The sequence below is a fragment of the Haliotis cracherodii genome, unplaced genomic scaffold (genome assembly GCF_022045235.1).
Source record: "Haliotis cracherodii isolate W230 unplaced genomic scaffold, xgHalCrac1.p SCAF_21, whole genome shotgun sequence".
Lineage (NCBI taxonomy): Eukaryota > Metazoa > Mollusca > Gastropoda > Lepetellida > Haliotidae > Haliotis > Haliotis cracherodii.
Window position 1 is genome coordinate 10,839,616 of NW_027266277.1, and position 20,310 is coordinate 10,859,925.

Below are 20,310 nucleotides of genomic sequence, written 5' to 3' on the forward strand. Positions count from 1 at the left end.
ACCTTCACCATGCATTCAAAGTGTTGTATATAAAATGTCCGCTATACATAGTCACTACCCTTAATTGTGAGTAATGCATATTATATATCCTATATGAATACACCTTCACCTTTCATCCTGAGTGAAATATTGCCGATGCGACTTAAAATTTTAACTCACTCATTCCAAATGATGTATATAACATGTCCGCTATACATACACTACTTACTTCTGAATGATGTATATACAATACTTCCCACCTTTCACTCTGAGCGATGTATTCAACATGTATTCATTGTGAGTGATGTATATATTATTTCCTTTACGAATAGGTGAGAGGCGACTAACGGGATCGGGTGATCAGGCTTGCTGACTTGGTTGATGCATGTCATCGATGCTCATGATATTAATCACTGGATTGTCTGGTCCAGACTCGATTACTTACAGACCGCCGTCATATACCGGTAAAATTGTTTAGTGCGGCGTTAAACACCAAACAACAACTACAACTGTATAATCACAAGCAGGGGGACAGCGTTTATAATGAGTGACCTGAACTCAAGGTGGATGAATATCCATGATAATGTGAACGATGTGTAATAAATACACCACTATTCTTGCCTGTCTTGAATACACTTCTCAAAAGACTTGGCGGGGTGGGTGTTGGGGGGGGGGGGGGGGGGGGGAGACTGGTAATTTAACCTTGTTTTCATAAAGGATGGATTCCCGGAACGCCTTGTGACGGCAAACACACTCGACGAGTCACCAATATTGTGTGTATATCATATCTGAACCAACATTAACGCATATGGAGAATGACCCGTCACCTGATTCGCTTACCTCCAAGATGAATATCCATGTACTACCTCAGCACACTGCAACGGGCGGTTGTGAAGCTGGGGACTGAAGCCAGACAGAACGGGCGGGTGTGGAAGCTGAGCGTCAACCAAGGCTGATCTCGAGGTGACAGGTTAGTACGTTAAGCCATCATTGTCTTATTGTATCATCACAATATAAAAGTGGTTCATATTGTCGGAATGAAAGGACTCAATTCCTTACATTAGAACAATGTGTTAGTCCCTCATTTTATTACATTTGTCAGCACACAAAATAGAACTGAATCCAACTTGGATGTTTGGATGTTTGTTTGTTTGTTGTTTAACGCCGCACTCAGTACTATTACAGCGATATGACGGCGGTCTGTAAATAATCGAATCTGGACCAGACAATCCAGTGATTGACATCATGAGCATCGATCCACGCAGTTGGGATACGATGACATGCATCAACCAAGTCAGCGAGTCTGAGCACCCGATCCCGTTAGTTGCCTCTTACGAAAAGCATAGTCATCTTTTACGGCAAGCATGGGTTGCTGAACACCAAACTTTACCCCGGATCTTCACGGGTCTCCAACTTGGATGCAACAGCATATATGAAAATTGTACACCAGATATATAGGTATTGGCTTTATAGTCTTACCTTTTCGTGAAAACGTAAACGTTGAGTGTTAAAAGAATGAAACACGGCACAGTAGCTGGTTATGGCTTCCAATACTTTCAAGATGTGGACTCATCCAAACAATCCAATATGTTAGCCAAATTAGAATGGCCGCCATGGAGGAATAACATTTTATAGCATATCTCGTATGAATGTGACCCACAACCTAAATATATTTTGAAAAATAAACATTTGGAATGCATTTACCCAACACTACATCTGTAAAGTACTGTATCGTAATAGACTATTTATCTTAATGTATGTAATGTCAAATGTCAAAATTAGCGTATTATATGCATTAAATATGATGAACTTATCGTGACACTACGGAAATATCTGAAACGCGTCATAGGGGCGGTCGGGTAGCCTAGTGGTTAAAGCGTTCGCTCGTCACGATGAAGATTCCCGACATGGGTACAAAGTGTGAAGCCCATTTCTGGTGTCCCCCGCCGTCATATTGCTGTAATATTGCTAAAAGCGTCGTAAAACCGAACTCACTCACTTCCTCTGAAACCACACTGCCAATGGAGGTGACACTCTGGGTGCAGGATCCCAACTGTAGTGTCCCTTAGCAATGCTCACAGAATTCTGATCATCCGTTTGTAGTGGCATTACATTTAGCACAACCCTCCACAAACACACACAATAATAATCCTCCACAAACACACACAATAATCCTCCACAAACACTCATAATAATAATCTTCCACAAACACACACTATAACCGTCCACAAACACACACAATAATAATCCTCCACAAACACACACAATAACCCTCCACAAACACACACAATAATAATCCTCCACAAACACACACAATAATCCTCCACAAACACACACAATAATCCTCCACAAACACACAATAATAACACTCCACAAACACACACAATGACCCTCCACAAACACACACAGTAATCTTCCACAAATGTACACAATAGTCCTCCACAGACACACACAATAATCCTCCACAGACACACACAATAATCCTCCAAAAACACACACAATAATCCTCACCAAGCGTACACAATAATCCTCCAGCGAAGATAGATATAGGTTATCACGCGAGTGTGTTTGGGGATGGTAAATATCCTGCATTAGGAATAAACATTGTATTGAGCGAGCCTTGGCGAGCTAAATACATAGTGTTTATTCCTAATGCAGGATATTTACCATCCCCAAACACACAAGCGTGATAACCTCTTTATCATATAATGTCATTCTTTAATTCTGTGCTGTAAAATCGCTTTCTCTCTCTCACAAACATTACCGAAACACTGCGAGTTTTCCTGGAATGGGCGCATTAATATTTATTACGTCAGAGGGTAAGTGATGTGTCAGTTGGACAGTGACAGTAGCCAATATAGTTCCAACTGAAATCTGTTTCTTATACAGTGGCGAAGCAACATATACGCAAAACAACAATTGTTTTTAATTGCCTTTCACGGCAACCCATCGGTCTGTCCCGCTAGAGTAACTGCCCTTTGTCAAAGGGAAGCTACTCTAACCCTAGTCTATGAGACGTCAAGGCCACGGTCAGACGTTGTTGACAGTCGGTCTGTCCTGTCATAACGTTAAGAAGTGTAGTCAGATGTAAACACAGCGACAAAACGAAACAAGGTAACAATTCAAACATATTTGTGAAGAAGGTTTCAAGCCGAAGAGGTCTACAAGCACAGATATGGCTACCGACCCGCTTGGCTAGGCCTAGTGCCCTCGCAAAATTGTTTCGAAATTTATATCTCCAGAGTTGCCAAAACTTATAAAATGCCTTAGCTACGTCACAGTTAGACACTGAATTTCAGTATAATGGACTGTTCTTTTGATAATGATAGCAATTATCCCTGTAGTTTATCCAGATTCCCGATGGTTAATTCTGACGCGATCGCCCAATGACGAGGGCGACACCATGTTTGTTTATAAACAGTGAAAGTAGTCCCTACTTGACCTTTGATATTTGCATCTCTATCCGCATATGACCCCAGCGGATATCGTTTTTATCCGTTGGCTTTATCCTGCCGAGAAACCTACCCATTATATGATAAAATATAATACCCAAATACACTACACTTTGTTCTTTACAGAAAGTTTCTCAACCAGAATGCGAGTAGCGGCTATTGTGTTGTGTTTGCTGTTGTGGCGAGCAACCCTATCGGTGGTGTCAGCGGGTAAGTCGGGGGTATATGAATAATTATTTATGTCAACACAGAAAATATTGTATTACTGTGGCTTGTGTCCGTCCTTCGGGCCTTACGTATTTTTTGAATTAATAAAAGGCTTGGTTTAAAATTCAGTGTAGGTGATCGAAAAAACAACGTGATTAATAATTTTCAACTTCAGATAAGCACTGCTACAAAAGAATGAAAAAAACTAAACAGTTTCATTATGTCAAGACACTGAAAAATCATTGATTGTTTATTTGAATCGGCCAAATATGTTTTGTCAAAAGTTTTGATTTTTCTATCTTGAGACTTTTTTGTCGGTCGGTCTCCTTGACCAAGTTAAAAATACGAGGCCCCATGAAGAAATAAATACATCTAGCAGTTAAATAGTTTTATGTCGAACTTAAGTTGTGTTTTACGCCACTTTTTACAATCCCACGTTTGAGGACCCCCGAAATCGTCTTCACACATTGTACTCATGTGTTAATCGAACACGGGCCTTTAGCGGGGCGAGTGAGCGCTTCAACCGATGTCTAGCCGGATGAGCCACATTTTCAGCTGAGTGCAACCACTAGACTACCCCATCGGCTTGTTGTGCTCAGAAGGGACACCCCGTGAAGGTACGTTCCGGGATACAATAGGTCCTCACCACGCCATGCTTGACATAGGCGTCGAGAGAAACAAGGATCTGGTGATTATAGTGTTGGATCGGACTGATTGCGTCTTATCATACGCCGACTTCAGGGACCTTTGTTCATGCTATCATCCACGGATCTGGACCAGGCTGTATTATTTACATACCTTCGTGATGAAGCTAGATATTTTGTTACTGCGGCGTTAAACAACATTCGTTCTAGAACTACATGTTGGTCTCGGAATGTCTCGGAAATAAAAATAACAATTATTTTATTGGTCAGATGGGGAAGAATGGGTGACGATGGCGCAGAAGACACTGATGGAGTCCCTCCAAATGAAGCCGAACACCAACGTTGCCAAGAACGTCATCTTCTTCCTGGGTGATGGGATGGGCGTGTCCACTGTGACGGCAGGGCGGATATACACGGGCCAGACTGAAGGGAACACAGGGGAGGAGACGGTTCTGTCTTTTGAGAAGTTCTCCAATGTGGCCCTGTCTAAGGTTTGTAACATTACTCTCTTTTTGGCATATTTATTTGGAAAATGTTTTGTTTTTTTAGATATAATTAAAAAAAATATATTGTTTGGTTGAAAGACGCTATCACGATTTATCAATAACTAACCTATGCTTCACTGAAAGAAGTTACTGTCTGGGAAGGAATATGGAAAAAAACTTTTGTCCAAACCTTTGAAGTTCTCAATATCAATATGAGTGCTTTTTGACCCCTGTGGTGATTGGGACCCGGAATATATCCCAGCAGCCCTAGATTGCCGGAGCAAATTATGAGGGTCGGGTGGATAAAGTGTGTGACGATTGCATTTGCAACGGGGTGTACACGGGTTGCGTAACGCGTTGCCCATGAGTGTAGGGGGAATGAACTTCTCGGCAGTAGTGTACATATAGACAAGGAGTGACACCCGCCATCTTGGTTCTTATTCAAGATTTCGCACCTTGTTCGAATCACCGCACGATATCGCATGAAATATTAATGTCACTTATTTGCTGAGTTCAAGCCCGTGTAGCGCCGTAATCCTGAATAACGACCTAGATGGCGTGTGTCACTCCTTGTCTATATGTATATAGAGGGGTGTGATTTTTTTCTATACGAATATATTATGCTATATACGCTATCATCGAGTTCCCGTGGAACCAACCAACCAACAATTCAAGCTGTTAAAAACTCATCAGCCGTTAAACACAAAACAAAACAGGCCTTTATCTGGAATCCTTTCATCCCAAACACCATTTATTTCGTAAATGAGATATCGACATTATGTACAGCCACTTCAAGGATGTTAAGAAAATGTACAAGCTTTTGAAATATGGACCAGTATTTAATTAATGATGACTCGGCAATGTCGGACAAGTCAAATTTATGAACAGGGGGGTTAAGTTTGGTATTTCCAAGATATTGTCCCAATTGTCACGGCGATTATCTGTACCTTTTCTCCAAATACCGATTGTCTAATCTCGACCACTTTTGGATGCGATCGTTCACCATTGCGTTAATCTGCGTTGTTCAGTTACATCTATGGGGAACAACTAGACACCAGACACTTCCCTCTCAAAAATAACATTGTCCAAATTACGACGTCCTATCAAGTTGCGAGCGCATGTTCGAATCTCCAGTAATGACGTCATGGTAGATTAATGTTTTTTCGTGAAATAAACCACGCTTCGTTCTTCATTGTTCTTTATGGTTTATTTCACGATAAAACATTGTTCTATCATGACGTCATTTCTGGGGATTCGAACACGCGCTCGCGATTTTATATTTGACGACGTTATTTTTGAGAGGGGACTATCCCAAATACGTGGATCGATGCTCATGGTGTCAATAACTGGATTGTCTGGTCCAGATTCGATTATTTACAGACCACCGTCATATAGCTGGAATCTTGCTGAGTGCGGCGTTAAAACATACCCAAACAAACATAAAAACGCCGGTCACACACTCACCACACCCATCTATGTTTTCAGACATATAACGTAGATCGTCAAACAGCTGACTCAGCAGGAACAGCCACGGCTTTCTTGTGTGGGGTCAAGGCCAACTTGGGAACTCTCGGGGTCAGCGAGAGTGTGGCTAGAGAAGACTGTCATGCACAGGATGCTGGGAAGGTCGAATCTATCCTCAAGTGGTCTCTGGATGAAGGTATGCTTGAAGATCTTCCGTTGCATTCATTCCGAGGACAAAATTGTTGCAGCAAAGGACTTATCCATATTCTGGCATTTGAAACTGGCGCCGTCCCTCCAAAGATCATAGTCGGATGACATCTGGAACAACCAAACCGTCACAGAGAATACATCACTTATATATCACACCTCGTCATTGTAAATATCCGTGAGCAGCCCCTTTGTATATACTTACATGTTCACAACATTAACTCTCCGGGAGACACGGTTTCCGGATTAACAGGGTTGATTTAATATGTATTGAGAACCCTGGGTAATGATCCGTGTTGACGTCACTGCTGTGAATAGGGGGAACGGGTGGCCCAGTCGTCTGAAGCGCCGGAATTCGCTGTGAAGAGTTGCGTCCCTTGGCCACGGCAGAAACCTATGATTGTGGGTTCGAATCCCGGTTCGCCCCGATTATGTTTCTCGGTTTGTCAACACCATACCCTTGCTCGTGGGTTTCACCGAAGTGGTAAACGTCTGAGACCAACATCCCTTGGGCTTTCCTCCCACATTTAGCTGACACGCCGTGATATAACTGGAATACACAGTGTCCCCATGTAGGGAATAAAACCTTGGTCTTCGGCGTGACGAGCGAACGCTTCAACCACAAGCACCCCATCACCCTAATGGGAAATGACAGTTTAATGTACATTTTTCAGGAAAGGCAGCCGGCATCGTGACCACTGCCCGTGTGACACACGCCACCCCGGCAGCCGGATACGCCCACTCGGCCGAGAGAGACTGGGAGGGGGACGCAGACACCACCAAGAGTAACGTCACAGGGAAGTGCAAGGACATTGCCCAACAGCTTGTAGATAACCTTGACCTTCAGGTAAAACAACATCCTGTATACGACACCCGTGTGTGTGTGAAGATCTAACAAACACTTCTTGAACCCCGAGATAACTTTGTCCTACCAATCTACATTAAAGGTGTCTGGGGTCTTCGGGCAATCACATGTCAGCTTTCTAAAACGACGCGATTTTATATATTCACGGTCTCAATTCGGAAATATATATCTTAAGAGAAAATCGACACAGAGCACAAACATTCCTTTGAGTGTACTTTGGGGTCATGGGGGTAGTTAGTGTTGGTGTTAATTTTGTGTTAGTGTGGGGTAGTTTGTTTGTTAGTGTTAGTGTGGGGTGTTTGTGCGTGCGCGCGCGCGCGCGGTGTATGTGTGTGTAATGTCCACAACATATTTTTTTATCTCCATTTTTATTTCCATCATGAGCTGCCCGTTTTTGCGAGACAGAAATCAGATAATACGTTCTGCATGTTTCGCTCGCTCGTTCCGGGAATTTACAAACCTCGACGCTGATTGGCTGATTATAAACCGTTTTCCTGACACTATGAACGGTTTGTGAGACCTTCACGCGGACAGGTATCACATCCAACTAAGATATCCTTTTTAATACGATTGCGATTGCAACACGTTGGGAGTGGAGTTATGAAATAACACAAGGTCTAATTATACGGTACATTTTCAATCCCATTACTTCCTATCTAATGCTTACCGTACCATGGGTGGCACTCACTCACTCACTCACTCACTCACTCTGTCTTCCAGGTGGTGATGGGAGGGGGACGCCGCTACTTTCTGCTCAACAACCAGACAGACCCGGAAACTGGAGAGATCGACCCCAAACATAGGGCTGATGGACGTGATCTGATTAATGTAAGAATCGCCAAGGCATGAGACTGGTTCCCGAAACTCTGTGCGCTGCTGACTGCTGCCTATTTTACGAGCGTTCCGGGCTAATGTTTGGTTTTACACATGGAATACACCTTGACCCGGCTCACAACTTCTATTCAGAACTAACCCGTCAATTACGCCCGTTTTGTTGTTCATCGGAAGCCATCTTTATGGCCGAGTTCCTTGGTTAGACTTGGATTACGAATCCGAAAACTACCACCACAGCACCCAAAAATGAGAAATGGGAAACATAAATGGAAAGCAGTGGGGTTTGTTTTATTGCACCGACTAGATATAAGTAAAATGTAACCCCAAAAAATCTATTTAATGTCAGTATCAATATGAATATGTAACTTTAAAGGTTCAAGGCTCAAAGAGTTATGACGAATCGCGAGCGGGAATTAAAACAATTTTTTGAAATTGGAAGAACAGAAGTATATTTTTTCGACCAATCAATCTGATTATTTGGACCAAAAATCCGTAACGCCCTTAAAAAAAACGACGAAAAAAATCTATAAAAGAGTCCGAATCTGCCCCCTTTTGTTAGAATCAGTCTCACACGCTCCAATCCCAGTAACAGAAAGTACTTGCACAATGAGAGATACCTGTCCAAACACCCGATGATGTGAGAGACATACCTTTTGAGGGTTATTGATTGAAGCGTTGATTGAGGGGTTGAATGTCGGTCAGGTGAGACTTGGGACCTGGTGACCGCCCTATATGTAACCTCGGCCGTCTGATGTATAGCATTAATTGCAGATGAATATTGAGTTATTGGCCTACTCATCGTGTTCAAACAGGACGGGTAGACATCGTTAAAAGTGGATGAGAGTTGACGGTCACGAGAACTTGTGTCATTGGTGTCGGAATCCTACGACCTCAGTGTCCGAAGTTCATGTTGGGAATATAACCCGGCCCTTTGTACAATAGCGAATGAACACATTACCCGTTGGCTTAACTCAGCGCTGTGATTGTAGCATTGCTTGATGGGTGGGGCGTATTTATTTATTTATTTATTTATTTATTTATTTATTTATTTATATTTTTTTCTATCTTTTAATTTCTTTCGTATCAATGGATCCGTAAACTAGTACAAAAATGAAGCATCGTCATGTTTGCAATATGTGCTGCGATGTTTAAAATCAATTGTTTATAAGCATCGTCTTTTGCTCATAAGATTAAATTGAATATGTTTTATGTAATGTTATGTCCGATTATCATTCAACACAACTACAAACTGAACAACACTCGGTTTACAAGTGAGAGTAAGTTTTGTTAAGGACGCTAACATTTCAGTCAAAACGTGTCTGCTTAATGTGGGAGGAAAACCCGGAGTGATGCAGGTCTGCTCAGACATTTACCACTTTGGTGTAACCCACCAAACTGACAAACCTAGAAACTGTTTGCTGACATACCTAGAAACATAATCGGGGAGAACCGGGATTCAAACCAACGATCATAAGTTTCTGGCGTGCCCAAGCGACGCAACTCTGCACAGTGACTTGATGCGTCTTAGCCGACAAGGTCACCCGTGCCCCAACATTGGAAAGAAATAACTTAAGTCACATAATGCTTTTACGTGTTTGGCACAGTTACATGCGGGACTATTTGCAGGATTGGAAAAACGGCAAGGGAGATAAGAATGCGACGTACGTGTGGAACAAGGCCCAGTTCGACTCCGTAAACCCTGCGAAAACAGATTACCTGCTAGGTGAGCAAACTGGCAGGGAACATCTCATAATCATCACAGAATATTACGTCAGATTTTTATTGAACTTTGTAACTGTTAGCTTGTATGCCCGTTTGTTTTGCTGTTCATGGAGTTTTGTTCTCAAATAGTTTTGATTGAAAGTTTTCGTATTTCTTTTGTTTACTATTTCAACGGATGTGGCATTTTTCGTAACCACAAATCATCCTAAACTGGTGTTTCAGGTCTGTTCGAATCCTCCCACATGCAGTACGATATAGAGCGCAATTCTTCTGGTGACGGGGAACCTTCTTTGGCCGAGATGACGAAGAAAGCCATTGAGATCCTGAAAAAAAACGACAAAGGATTTTTTCTCCTTGTAGAATGTGAGTTTACGACGTCTGTGTGGACCTAACGCTTTGAAGAAAAGCGCATTTACTGAGTGACTGAGTTTGGTTCAACGTCTTTTTGAACAGGGGGGCACGGTTGGCCCCGTCGTCGATAGCGCCGCGATTCGCTGTGCAGAGTTGCGTCCAATGGGCACGCCAGAAACCTATGACTGTGGGTTCGAATCCCGGTTCGCCCCGATTATGTCTCTAGGTTTGTCAGCATCATACCCATGCTCGTTGGTTTCACCGATTTTAAACCTTGATCTGTCAGAACCATACCGTGCTCGTATGGTAAACGTCTACGACCTTCATCACTTCGGCTTTTCCCCCATATTAAGCTGACACTCCGTGAATTAACTGAAATGCAGCGTAAACCAACTCATTCCACCTCTCTGTTTCAGCTGGCCGTATTGACCATGGCCACCATGACACCTACGCCAAACGCGCACTGCACGAGGTGAAGGCCCTGCACGAGGCCGTCAAGGCCACCATGGACGTCATCAGTGACTCCGACACTCTCGTCGTCGTCACTGCCGACCACTCCCACGTCTTCACCATCGGCGGCTACCCATCCAGAGGCAACAATATCCTTGGTAGGTGCCTCATGACAACTGGAATCTTCAATGGCAATCTGGTCATGAGAGTAATATTAGAGGATTGGATGCTCTTCTTTACATAAAGTACACTACTGCTCATAACTATTCACCCAGCCTTCCATCGCAGGAGTCAGCGCGACGCGGTTGTGGAATTACCGCGGTCCGAATGTAGAATTATCGCGGTCCGAAGTTAGAATTATCGCGGTCCGAATGTAGAATTACCGCGGTACGAATGTAGAATTACCACGGTACGAATGTAAAATTATATCGGTACGAATATAGAATTATCGCGGTCCGAATGTAAAATTATCGCGGTACGAATGTAGAATTATCGCGATACGAATGTAGAATTATTGCAGTACGAATGTAGAATTATCGCGGTCCGAATATGGAATTAACGCGGTACGAATGTACAATTATCGCGGTCTGAATGTAGCTGTACGAATGTAAAATTATCGCGGTACGAATGTAGAATTATAGCGGTCCGAATGTAGAATTATAGCTGTCCGAATGTAGAATTATAGCGGGATAATTGTGATATGATAAAAGAATTCGAAAGTCAGCAGCCATTTGTCTATCCTCCATTTTCCACAGGGACAGACTTAGATTCGAACTAGTGTCTCGGTGATTTAAGACGCCCCAGTTCCCGTCCCTTGCTGCCATCCGTAGTTATATAATAAAGACACAAAAGTAGATTGAACATATCAAACTATGTTTGCTACAATAACGTAAGGAGGTTCCAACAAACGGAGACATCTGATTGGCTTAGGCATGGGGAATACCACTTCCGGGTAATTTCCATTCTATGTTTAGTAACTCAAGTTAATGCTGTACATTATCATACCTGTCTTTGAGTCAATAGGTGTTTTTGTCGAATAACCTGGTCAATGAATATTGCGGAAATCTTTGCATTATCTAATAATATTACATGTTGCATTGACCAGACAAGGTGAACCGGGTGCCGAACTACAGAGAGACGATTGACAAGAATCCCTACACAACTCTGTCATACGGGAACGGCCCACAGGTCCGCAGAAACCTAACTGAGGTGGACACAAGTAAGGAAACACACACACACACACACACACACGCACGCACGCACGCACGCAAGCACACACACACGCACGCACATACACAAACTCACACTCACACAAATAGGCAAAAATGAAACAAAAAAGAAATGTTTGTTAGATGCTGTTGTGATGAGCATAGTGAAGCAGGTTTTGTAATAATCAGTTTGCGCTGGTTTACGGATACCAGACATTCAGCCTTGTAAAGTTCTAATAACGTTCGTAAATATTTGGTCAAATACAATTTTCAAGTGTAAATTGTGATATTGAGCGCGACGTCAAACCCCAGTTCACCTCACCTGACCTTTTGTGTCTCTGATTTTCTTACAGCCGATGTGGATTTCCACTTCACAAGTGCAGTTCCATTGAGTTCTGAAACCCACGGCGGTGAAGACGTTGCAATATTCGCCCACGGTCCCATGTCGCACCTGTTCCATGGGGTGCACGAGCAGAACTATATACCGCACGTCATGGCGTACGCGTCGTGCGTAGGGATCAACAAGAAGCATTGCGATGTGGTCGAACCTGCAAACGGAAGTGGAAAGAATATTGTGTATTACTACGCTGTTGTTCCCTGTCTGTCATTAGCTGTGTTGTTGTCAGGGCTGAGACACTGATGTTGATGTCAACGTATTAATGTTAGTGTCTTTTTTGGGAATTTTGTTTCTCACGTGCAAAAGAAACGTAAACATAATAACAAGCTTAATAACCGTCCGTCGGAATCGCCTACCTTATTTTCAATGTGGGTGTGAGATTATTAATAAGGGACTGATTACAACTTGCGTTCGATTTCAAATCCCTGGTGGACCTAGGTGAACCCAAGTTAACCTGGGTTGATCAATGTTAGCTCATGTTAACTGATTTAACGTCATACTTCGGATGACCTTAGTTGCCCAAACCTACGGAACCTCTGCGGTGCGGTACTCTGCGGTCTCCAAGTGACGTCATTGTTTTAGCTAATTAGTTGATTCAATCATGAATATATGCATTTTAATGAATAAAATTAACCAGTATTGGTACAGTAAACTACACTTATAATGAACTGACGGATATGACGAACTTGTCCCGATCATTTGCTGTACATATGCTGTATATGCTTATCACAAACTACGGTTATAAAGAACTGAAATTAGTGGTCCCTTTGAGTTCGTTATGACCGTTGTTTACTGTATTTCGATATGCGTCAGGGAAAATTATTTTCGATTATTGATATAAGTACTTTAGAATCAGTCATGCAACGAGGTTGCACCTCGTTTCATGTTCTAGGCGTTTTGAATTCTCTTGTATTTAAAGCATTGAATATAAAAGGTACAATGGCAGCTTTGTCAAGCAATGAAACAGTTGCGAACCTCTCATAATTGTGTGTTATAGCAATGACTGTTATGTTTCTTCTTCTGGCGCCCATTATTTTAACCAAGTTGCATTTTATGCGTTTTTTTTGTGTACTGCCCTGTGTTCCCCTTGATTAACGCTGGTTAACTAAGGTTGAATCCTGGTTGCCGGAAAAGTAGAACATCAATAGAGGTATTATTTTAAGTTCAATATTTCCGAATCAGTTCATGGAAATAAATAGTCAAGTTGATACAGACAACCTTGTCATCTCGAGATCATCCAGGTATCACACGTGGCCATTCTTTCCGGATGAATCCGAAGGCTTTCTAGCAGTTTCCGGAGAGACGCGATGGGTAACGAGTCGCCATGAACACATGTCAAATGCACCGATCTTAGAAGTGTAATTCTGCAACAGATAACGTGCAAAATATCGGGGAATTGTTCCAATGATGATACAGGCATGAACTTTACACAAAATCCTCTTATTTGGTATGTATATTGTGAAAGAACGTTAGCCACGCGAAAATCTAAGATGGCTGCCAAATTTCAAGATGGCCTCTATTTTTATAAGCATTATCTATTTATGGCGTAGAAATTCATAGAACATTCCTATTTGGGCGAACATAGTCCCTTTTTCAATGTTCAATAAAGTGCTGATTTTACTACTTTGATGTTCTTTTCATTCTTTCAGAAGTCTTTTTCAAACAAAACCCGCAGTGACTCTTATCGACGTGACTCGCAATAATGACTATTTCATTATTAGACAGTAAAAGTATTTATTTCCAGTAGGTATAATCATGTTCACTCCATGTAATTGTATGTCTTCCATCTGACGTTCTTTTTTCCAACCAATGTTTCTTTGTGCTGTGGTCCTGAAGATCCTGGTTACAATTTGTCTTCAGCAACCCAGGTCGTAAGAGGCGACTAACGGGATCGGACGGTCAAGTTCACCGACTTGGTCGATGCATGTCATCGTATCCCAGTTGCGTAGATCGATGCTCATGATGTCAATTCTGGATTGCCTGGTCCAGACTCGTTTTTTTATAGACCGCCGTCTTGTAGCTGGAATATTGCAGCGTTAAACAAAAAACCCAAACCAATGTGCAGTGATTAAAAATTGTGTTGATATATCATTTCTTTTATATTCTACTAATGGCACTTGTATTTACAATCTTTATGATGAACTCAACGCACTGATCATGTGAGTTTGCGCAATCAAGGAAAGTTCAAAGTTCAGAAGTCATGGACTATGGTAAAAAATAATATCTCTTTTGCAAATTTATAAATGTGTCTTTCCAATCAAAATTGAATCCAAATGTCCATCAGTATGCAGATATGGGGGCATCTAATTGACTATAAAAAGTCCAGTTTTCACCCTTGCCGAACTAGGCTAGAATGTTCTGGCTCCATCGTAGCGCCAAATCCTGCAGTCGACAGAAATCTGCACGTTGAAATCCATGTTGTTTACGAACCGGATGTCTAGTTCGTTACACAATTTTGATTGGACTATGCATAGACTCGTAAGTCCAGCCAAAACTTTACTCCGGAATTCCAGCTTGGTTCGGCCAGGGTGTAAACTAGACTTTTATAGTCAATTAACGCCCTTGCCTGTGGAAGATGATTTGGGGAAACAGAACCCGTGTTGTGCACAGAAATGGTGAAAATATAGAAGGTTGTTTTAAAATAGTCGAAACACTACTAGGATACCATTGCAATACAGGTACCACTATTGTAGTATTGCCATAGCTTAATGGTTCCGTTACTTTACATTTCCGTGCATTATTCGACATGACGATTGAGGTTAACACGTCTTTTCACCAAGGCTCGTTAAATACAATGTAAACTGCCGGGCAAAAGAAAGTATTCACCCATGTTTGATAGTGACTAAAAATGCAACAAACAAGAAATGGTTACTCGATGGTGAAGTATTTAATACGGGTATCACAGTTGTGTTTTGGACCTTAAGTTCGCAGTGTTTCGGCGACTGTTTGTATTGATGTATTCATAACGTTTGCAATTTTTTAGTCAAATTCATTTTCATGTGAATACTTTCTTTTGTCCCGCAGTTTTATTGCCGTGTATTATTCTACACGATGACTCAACTAAACTCGTTCTTTCAGCAAGGCTAACTAAATATACTGAGTCAAATTAAAAACTTCACATTTTTAAAAGTAATCCCATATATGATATACAACGGACAAATGTATCAGAGAAGGTAATAATTAATCATTAATGTCCAAAGAAGAATTTTAATTAACGGTGGTAACCATAATTTGTTCCAATCACCTACGGTATTCGGTAATAACATCAACAGTTTAAATCATAAGTCCCAAGCACGAGAATCTGATGGCACACAAGTTCAGTAGCGTGTATGGCCACCATGTGCGTTGACTGTGCGAGTCATGACGTTGACTCCCGCATTCTGAAGGAAATTCCTTGTCAAAATTGCTGTGTGGGGTCTGGCATTGTCGTGTTGGAAGATCAAGCGGGTCCATGTACTGCCATGAAAGGCAGAAGTTCTGGTGCCAGTACCTGGTCGCGGTAAACAACAGCGTTGAGGTTGCCACGGATGACTAGAAGCCTGGAACGTGCATTGCCACAGAAAGCACCCCACACCATGACACTTCCGCTTTCCTCCTGCTTGTACTGTTGTTTTTTTTATAGTGCTCGCCCACTGAGATATCATGTGGCAACATAGATAACATGAATACCCCTATCAGACACAATATACTGACTCCGAGCCGACGAGTCCTTGTTTCATCCACTAAATGCCGAGCGCCAGGCAGGGTAATAACAAGTGCCATCTATTTAAGCAAACCTAGGCTGTGGGTGTGCTGGGGTGGGGGAAGAGTCCAACTGGTGAGTAAACCACACTGGTAGGTATAAAGCTCACATCATATCATTCCAGATTGTCTTTGGTATGTGTAACGGGTGGCCCAGTTGTTCAAGGCACTGTGCAGACTTGTGGATCGTGGGTTCGAATCCCAGATTGTCCCTGATTATGTTTTCTGGTGTTACAGTACCAACCCCGTGCTCGTGTGTTTCCCCACAGTGATAAAGTCTGCATCACTTCCCAAATTAAGCTCCGCTTGATCATGATATAACTGAAATGCTGTTCAAAGCGGCATAAAACACAAACCACTCACTCACTGTTATTTGTTACAGTAAAGAGGATATGTATAAACTGTACGATAAAACTAAAACTAAACCATGTAGAATAATTGATAATTTATTTTGTTGACACTGAACATAACATTCACTCGAGTAATGCGAAACATACAGGGATAATGGGTGAGTGAATATGGTTCTACACCGCTTATATTCGAGCACTCACGCCGGGGGACACCAGATATGAACTCAATAAATCGAACCCAGACGTTCGTCGTGACGAGCGAACGATTTAACCACTAGGCTAACCCGCCGGGTTCAGCCGAGTGGGATAACAAGGTACCAGAATGTCCCAATGTCTATGTGTGGCTTGTATGAATACGGATCGAGTTCACAGCAGGAACTAAAATGCATGTTCGTATTGTGAAAGAAATCGTACAGAAAGAACACACCGCCCCTATACAATGTAGATGCATCTTGGATGAGGGAAAGTGAAGTTGCCTTTCGCCTTCATCCATATTTTAACACAGCCGTAGGGGATAGCATCAAATGGCTAAGGTGTGCAGAGGGTGGCGGTTGTGGGTGGCGAGTCAGAAGGCGGATGTGCAGATTCTGTACGCCAAGGCGACATCCTCCCCATGCACTCCCCCCCCCCCCCAACTCACACACACCCCACCCCCCACCCCCACTCCAACCAACCCCACCCACCCCTCCCCGACACGCACTCACCCGCCATCACGGCGATTTTGAAGAACGAAAGCACTATTTCTAAGAGTATTTGCAAAAAGGTTAAGCCATGAATAATTGTGTTGACCCGGATTAAACAACAGCTTTCATTTAGATCAAACGTTTACTCATGCAGATGAAATATTTGCTAACGCATGGAGACGAGCTTATTGTATTGTGTTCTACATGTCTACCGAGCGTGATACACTTGCGCGTTCGTTTGTCGTCACTCGTGTTGGTGTATCATTCGTGCCCATCTACTCTTTTCTCAGTCTCATTAAATCAGGTTATTTTACTGCGACAGGCTAGCTCACTGCGTGAAGATCTGAGGACACCTCGACATAAGATTGCGTCAGGTGATCCAGTAGTGAATTTCACAACGTTCTGTCACGTGTCGCCGTAGCCGTGTATGTTATCCGTGAAGGGACAGTGTCGCATTCTCATCGACTATTACACATTCGCAAATTCTAGAAATCGGATTCGATCCCCGATGGCGTTTTCATACAAAATTTTAAATCCTTCCCTTGAGTTTCAAAAAGAAATAATTCCGTTCATTCCAATTAGATTTGTTTGTTTGTTGTTTAACGCCGCACTCAGGAATATCCCAGCTATATGACGGCGGTCTGTAAATAATTGAGTCTGGACCAAACAATCCACTGATTGACAACATGAGCATCGATCCACGTAATTGGGATCGATGACAAGCATCAACCATGTCAGCCAGCCTGACTACCCGATCCTGTTAGTCGCCTTTTACGACAAGCATTGTCGTAATACATACGTAAGAATGACTTAAATAACCTACATACAAGAACACGAGACTTATGTCTCTACTTTGTTTCGTAGTGTGAACAGAAAGATGCGAGATTAGTTAAAAATTGGGTTTAACGTCAGGCTCAAGATGCAGAGATGTGAATGCGCGTGCGGGCGTGTGTCTCTATCTGTGCGTTTCTGTATGTGCGTGTGTCCGCTTGTACTAGTCCGGACTAATGCCGGTTTACAGTGCTAGCCGACTGAGATATCATGCCGCAGTTTAACATGAATACCCCACTCAGACACAGTACACTGACTCCGAGCCGACCAGTCCTTCTTTTAGCCCCTAAATGCCGAGCGCCAGGCAGGGAAACAACATATACCATCTTTTAAGGTATTGTGGTATGACGAAGCCGGGGTCGAACAACGTCTGGAATACTGCCGAGTTAAACAACAAAAACAAACAAAACGTATGTTTGCACAATGACTTCACGAATGCTTCACGCCTGAACCAAGAATTGGGCTGTGAAAGATCATGTGTGATTGTCATGTGTGAGTTGGGTGAAATAAGTGCAACGTCTGACAAAGGAATGTGATTTTTCTTATATTCTCGCACGAACGTCGTTTTGTACTGACCTAGATGTGTTGAGGCGCAGTAAGGGTACATGGATCACATTGGGTAGTACGTACAACAATGTACCTGGCCTCTGTCGCAGTCGAGCTCTTTAAAAGCTCATGCCGTCGGTTGAAAATGTCATCGAATATTTAGAACACCAACAATCACTTATTCGATACCCCTGAACTAGAGAAACAGTTGTTAAAAGTAGTAGTAGTAGTAGTAGTAGTAGAAGTAGTGGTAGTGGTAGTGGTAGTGGTAGCAGTAGTATCAGCATCATTAATTGTATCAGTCGTGGTGGTAGTCGCACTAGTTTTATAGGCAGTCTATTACTTGTGGGTGAGTGAGTGAGTGAGTATAGCTTTACGCCGTTTTTAGCAATATTCCAGCAATTTCAGAAATAAACTTCACACATTGTACCCAAGTGGGGAATCGAACACGGGCCTTCGGCGTGACGAGCGAACGCTTTAACCACTAGGCTACCCGACCGCCCCCTATTACCACCACCACCACTCTCTCTTTTACTAGTGCTACTACCACCACCACTACCTCAACTCTACTACCACTTCTGCTACTACTACTACTACTACTACTAGGACCACCAATAGTCATACTGCCACCACTATCACTTCCACCACTACCATCGACACCACTACCATCACCGCCACTACTACTACTACTACTACTACTACTACTACGACATCAGCAGTGTTTCAGCATGTTGACCACACTTGAGATTGTGAGAAGCCCAGGTTGATTTTAAGAACGCTTCAAATGAATGTGAACACGAAAAACGACAAAGGTAATTGATACTATACTCAACAACAAAAGTTCCTGTGACACCAATATTTTAGTGTATGGTTTGGTTGCAATATCGTAGTACATGTATGGAATCAAGTCACAAAAGCGCAACTGCTACAGAAAAGCAAAAGTTGACTTTTATGCACGCCCCATACATTTCACTACCCAAGAATGGGTATAAAATCATGTGCGTTAACGGGATTCCACATGCATTGTTTAGCATCGTGCTGACAACAACCAGTCACAAAAACGCAACTGCTACAGAAAAGCATGCATTCCATGCAAAAGTTGACTTTTATGCAAGCCCCATGCATTTCACTACCCAAGAATGGATGTAAAAACATGTGCGTTAACGGGATCCCATATGCATTGTTTACATCGTGCTGACAACCACTGAGAAAAACAATAAAATTACGCAATTATTCAACATTACGAAATACCACACCTGTGCGAATATGAGCGTCTGGAAGTGATGTAGTTAGACCGGAAGTGATTTCGTTAGACCCGAATTGATGTCATTACACAGGAAGTGATATCATAAGACCGGAAGTGATGTCATTAGACCAGTATTTATCTCATTTCACTGGAAATAATGTCAACTAACCGGACAATATGGCATTGGTGTTCCGAAAATAATTGCAGTCCAGAATATATCTCACAAATGTTCCATAATTCTCCCGAGGGCCGGTGGTTTGGGTCGCTTCATGATGAACTTGTCCTGAGGTGTCGGAAACGTGGAACGAAATGAGGACCTTGGCGGTCACATTGCATAGCCTGGGTGAGTGCATGGCATCAACGGCGGGAAGCCTTGATCATGTCTTCAACTCCTGGTTTTCCTGACCTTGAATCGATCACAGGCCGCCGTGATACAACTGTACTTTTAGATCGTAAGAGGCGACTAACTGACTCACTGACTTGGTTAATGCTCGTCATCGTATCCCAATTGCGTGGATCGATGTTCATGAAGTCAATCACTGGATTGTCTGGTCCAGACTCGATTATCTACAGACCTCCGTCATATAGCTTTAATATTGCTGAGTGCGGCGTTAAACAACAAAGAATGAAAAGGACTGTTGGACCATG

The 20,310-nt window shown here is 42.6% G+C and overlaps 1 protein-coding gene across 3 annotated transcripts; it reads left to right on the top strand.

Annotated features, from left to right (window-relative positions):
- The first annotated feature begins 874 nt into the window (after nt 1-874).
- On the top strand, nt 875-13,871 carry LOC139470810 (alkaline phosphatase, tissue-nonspecific isozyme-like). Of its 3 annotated transcripts, none has more exons than XM_071253103.1 (11): nt 875-949; nt 3,558-3,641; nt 4,553-4,773; nt 6,253-6,427; nt 7,113-7,285; nt 8,024-8,131; nt 9,764-9,860; nt 10,082-10,222; nt 10,627-10,818; nt 11,766-11,879; nt 12,222-13,871. In XM_071253103.1, exons 2-11 carry the CDS (start codon nt 3,575-3,577, stop codon nt 12,506-12,508), a joined length of 1,575 nt encoding a protein of 524 aa, XP_071109204.1. In that variant the 5' UTR covers nt 875-949; nt 3,558-3,574; the 3' UTR covers nt 12,509-13,871. The 3 variants fall into 3 exon arrangements, with proteins under 3 accessions (XP_071109204.1, XP_071109206.1, XP_071109205.1); XM_071253104.1 differs by having other exon boundaries at nt 906-942; XM_071253105.1 differs by lacking the exon at nt 3,558-3,641 and having other exon boundaries at nt 884-949.
- The last annotated feature ends 6,439 nt before the right edge of the window (nt 13,872-20,310 follow it).

Bases quoted from the DNA above. Each gene is read 5' to 3' on its own strand.
- LOC139470810 (XM_071253103.1), top strand. From the start codon at position 3,575: ATGCGAGTAGCGGCTATTGTGTTGTGTTTGCTGTTGTGGCGAGCAACC. The intron at 8,132-9,763 runs GTAAGAATCGCC...GACTATTTGCAG, and splicing joins ATGGACGTGATCTGATTAAT to GATTGGAAAAACGGCAAGGG. The intron at 9,861-10,081 runs GTGAGCAAACTG...CTGGTGTTTCAG, and splicing joins GAAAACAGATTACCTGCTAG to GTCTGTTCGAATCCTCCCAC.